Consider the following 3,951-nt stretch of genomic DNA (forward strand, 5'->3'; position numbering starts at 1 on the left):
TGAAAAATATTTCCTTAAAAATATTTTAAATCATTTTGAAAAACTAACTAAGTTTTTTTTAAATTAGATCTTACTTAGTTTTGAAATTTTGATTTTACAAACTTAGTTTTAAAAATTAGATCTTACTTGGTTTTTGAAAATTGAATTTGAAGATTGGATTTTACAAACTTAGTTTTAAAAATTAGATGTTACTTAGTTTTTGAAAATTAGATTTGAAAATTGGATTTTATAAACTTGGTTTTGATAATTTTATTTTTGTAAAGTCAGTATACTTGAAAATTAACCTTTATAAAACTTATGTTTGAAAATGTTTTTAAATTTGTAAGCTTATTTTGAAAATTAGGTCAATTTTGCAAAGCTTATTCTTAAAAAAATTACTCTAAAATTTGCAAAGTTATTTTTCTAAGTTATCTTTCTAAGTCAACTAACTTTTAAAAACTTAGCTAAAGTTTAAAACAAAATGTTTTGTATTTTCTACTTTAGACTCCCCCGAGTTAATATGATTTTAATTCAATTTCTCGATTGCATTTTATTTCCTTATTTTTTTGTGTTGTTTTTGATAAATGTCAAAGGGGGAGGGTTAGGTGGTTTAAGTTAGCTTAAGTTAGTTTAAACAATAAAATATCAAATATAAAACAAGACTAACTTAAAAGCCTTATAAAATCCCTGTTTTACTTGTATATTTTTTCACTAACTTAACATATGTTGTCATTGCAACAAAAAAGGGGAGATTGTTGGTGTAGTTAGCACTAACGATCTAACTCAAGTTTTGATGAATGACAAAGTCAGTTAAGTTAGTTTCATTGTGATCTAACACTTTGACCAAGTGTGTAGGAGAAGCCTAGCTAGGTCAACGGGCCGACCGGATAGCTGGCACGAAGTCCAGACGGGTCGACGGGCTGACCAAACGTCTGGCACGAAGTTCAGCTAGGTCGACTGGATAGCTGGCACGAAGTCTAGACGGGTCGACGGGTTGACCGGACGTCTGGCAGGTAAGTTAAGGTAAGTCACTAGAGGGAAATGACTATGAGGACGCGTTCCTGGAAAGGGAACTTAGGCGCCGATCCAACTTAGAACCATTTCGGAACTCTAAGTTGAGATCCTGACTAGATTCCGGTCTCAACAAGATAGAATCTAATTACTGCTTTTATTATTATAATTGTACTATGCTAACACTTTGTTTTGTAGGGTAGTTTTGCATTTGGCCTCAGACCAATGGTTTCTTGCAGGTCGCTGGAAAATAGAGGTCTGGGCGCCTGGAGTGCAAATGTTATCCTCTCATCGCTTCACCATATGGAGCACTCTGATTGGTCAGGCAACGTCACACTCTAGGCGCCCAGAAGGGATCCGAGCACCTAGAGCCTCCTATATAAGGAGGGTGAGCCATGAAGCAAAACCATAAGGGCTTAGGCCCAAAGTCGACAATATCATGTCATTGTGGAGATATCTAAATTCTTTTCGATCCTACAATTGGTATCAGAGCCCGGATGCCAGAAAGTTTAACCGCCGACTGTGCACAAAAGTTATGGTCTAATTGAGCCATGTGGGTATAATATTGACCTCGAACAAAGAAAGTGGGGGCTCCTATGTTCAGATCAAGAGGACCAGACACCAAGCAGGAAGTCCTAATAGGTCGGATGGACCGAGGGGCAGGAAGACCTAGTGGGTTGAGGATCGGACGTGGGAAGCTTGTGATCCTTTGTTTGACGGGGGATTGTTGGGGTTGCAAGGTTGCAAACATAGTATCATGGGTTTATAAGAGAAAAATATCTCCATTGGCATGAGGCCTTTTGGGTAGAACTCAAGAGCAAAATCATGAGGGCTTAGGCCCAAAGTGGACAATATCATGCCATTGTAGAGATATCTAAATTCTTTTTGATCCTACAACATACTCAACAGACAAGTAACAAACAATATTTTAACAACTTATCAAGATTGTCGAGGAATATTCCTTAGGCACTTCCTGCGGAGGTTAGCTATGACAGCATACACCTTCAACAATTTCATCAAAGGGCCCAAGCCATAAATGGCAAAAGAGGTACATCTGTGAGTAGAAAAAAGATTTCGTAGACTGTCACTGCATAACATCTAGAATATATTTTTTCCATCAACTAACAAACTCTGACCAAGATCTTGTCTCCATCGGTTCATTCGCGGCGGCTAGGAAGGGCATCTTCGTCAACTGCGCTAGCGGCAACGATGGACCTAAATACTACACCCTCTCCAACGAGGCACCGTGGATCCTCACTGTGGCGGCCAGCAGCGTCGACCAAAGTTTGAGGGCCTCCGTTAAGCTTCCCAATGGGAAGGTGATCCCCGGAGAGTCTCTCGACCAACGTAGCAACTTCCCTGAAAGCTCTCTTCCCCTGTACTACTCCACCAAGTCGCCGACTTGCGACATGGATCTTCCCGATGATAGCCACAGGGGCAGCGTCTGGGTATGCGAGGTCAAACGTGGCCTTCTTGTAGATGTGGTGGCATTCGCCCAGTCCCACGGCGCTAGGGCGTTGATCTCCATTTCCTCAAAGACAGAGGGCGCCACCATCTCGATTAGGAAGATGGACTTTCCTTTAGTAGTACTCACCACCCAAGAAGGCTCTGACCTCATATCATACTTGAACTCTGCTTCCGACCCCTCCACATCAATCGTCTTCAACGGGACAGTTCTCGGTGTATCCCCCGCCCCCCCCCCCCCCCCTCATGGCTTTCTTCTCCTCCCGGGGACCGTCTAAGGCAACGCCAGGAATCCTCAACTCATACATCTCTGGTCCTGGCCTTAACATCTTCACGACATATATTCCATCCGGTGACACTCCGAAGTATTTTATCGAATCTGGCACATCCATGGCTACACCTCACCGTAGCGTTGTCGTTGCGCTATTAAAGGTCGCACATCCTACTTGGTCGTCGACAGCTATCAGGTCAGCGATCATGACCACGGCAGACACCGACATCTCTGACGAGTTACTTGAGCCGGCGCTCTATTTCACCAAGGGCGCAGGACACATCAACCCTAACAAAGCTGTTGATCTCGCTCTTATTTACGACATCATCGACAATGACTACGTCTCCTACATCTGCGGTAAATTTGGCGAAGAAGGCGCAAGAAATATAGCACGCGAAGTTGTGGATTGCTCAAAGAGTGTGCCAGAAGAGGAGCTCAACTACCCATCAATTCTACTGGCCCCCAAAGGCAGCGCGACGTCCAAAGTAACCCGAATGATCATAAATGTCGGACCGGTGAGATCGAGCTACACAGTGTCGTTGACCATATCGGAGACTTCCGTGTCAGCTACTATCACCCCCAAGACGCTGACATTCACAGAGTTGAACGAGAAGAAGTCGTTCACCGTGAGCGCGGAATGGAGTGTCGATGGACCTCCCACTTCTGGTAATCTATTCGTGGAGGGAAAGTTGACTTGGACCTCCGATGATGGTATATATGTGGTGACCAGCCCATTTGTCGTCTCCGCCCTAGAGTACTCATACTGATGTAGTGCTAGTTCGAGCTTCTCTTCTTCATTGCAAATATTATATATTATTCTTGGTTATTAAGAAGAATGTATGAATAAATTAATTTTGTTGGGGACTCGAATAAATAAATATTTTTCTTTTATATCATAAATTAACATTTTTATAAGTGTTTTTTTTACTATATCTATATAATATGTGTTGGTGTCTAACTCAAATTTTGATGAATGACAAAATAGGTTAAGTTAGTTTCGTTGTTATCTAACACTCTGACTGAGTGTGCAGGAGAAGCTCAGACAGGTCGACGGGTTGACCTGATGTTTGGCACGAAGCCCAGATAGGTCGACAGACTGACCGAATAGTTAGCACGAAGTCCAAATGGGTCGATGGGCTGACCGGACGTTTGGCACGAAGTCCAGCTAGGTTGACGGGCTAACCGGATAGCTGGCACGAAGTCCAGACGGGTCGAAGAGCTGACCG

General features: G+C 42.7%; 1 protein-coding gene across 1 annotated transcript; it reads left to right on the forward strand.

The window, feature by feature from the left end:
• Positions 1 to 2,931: 2,931 nt before the first annotated feature.
• Positions 2,932 to 3,492, forward strand: LOC121979394 (subtilisin-like protease). Its single transcript, XM_042531387.1, has one exon. The coding sequence runs from the start codon at positions 2,932 to 2,934 to the stop codon at positions 3,490 to 3,492; it is 561 nt and encodes a 186-aa protein (XP_042387321.1).
• Positions 3,493 to 3,951: the final 459 nt, after the last annotated feature.

The sequence above is a fragment of the Zingiber officinale genome, chromosome 5A, assembly GCF_018446385.1.
Source record: "Zingiber officinale cultivar Zhangliang chromosome 5A, Zo_v1.1, whole genome shotgun sequence".
Classification (NCBI taxonomy): domain Eukaryota; kingdom Viridiplantae; phylum Streptophyta; class Magnoliopsida; order Zingiberales; family Zingiberaceae; genus Zingiber; species Zingiber officinale.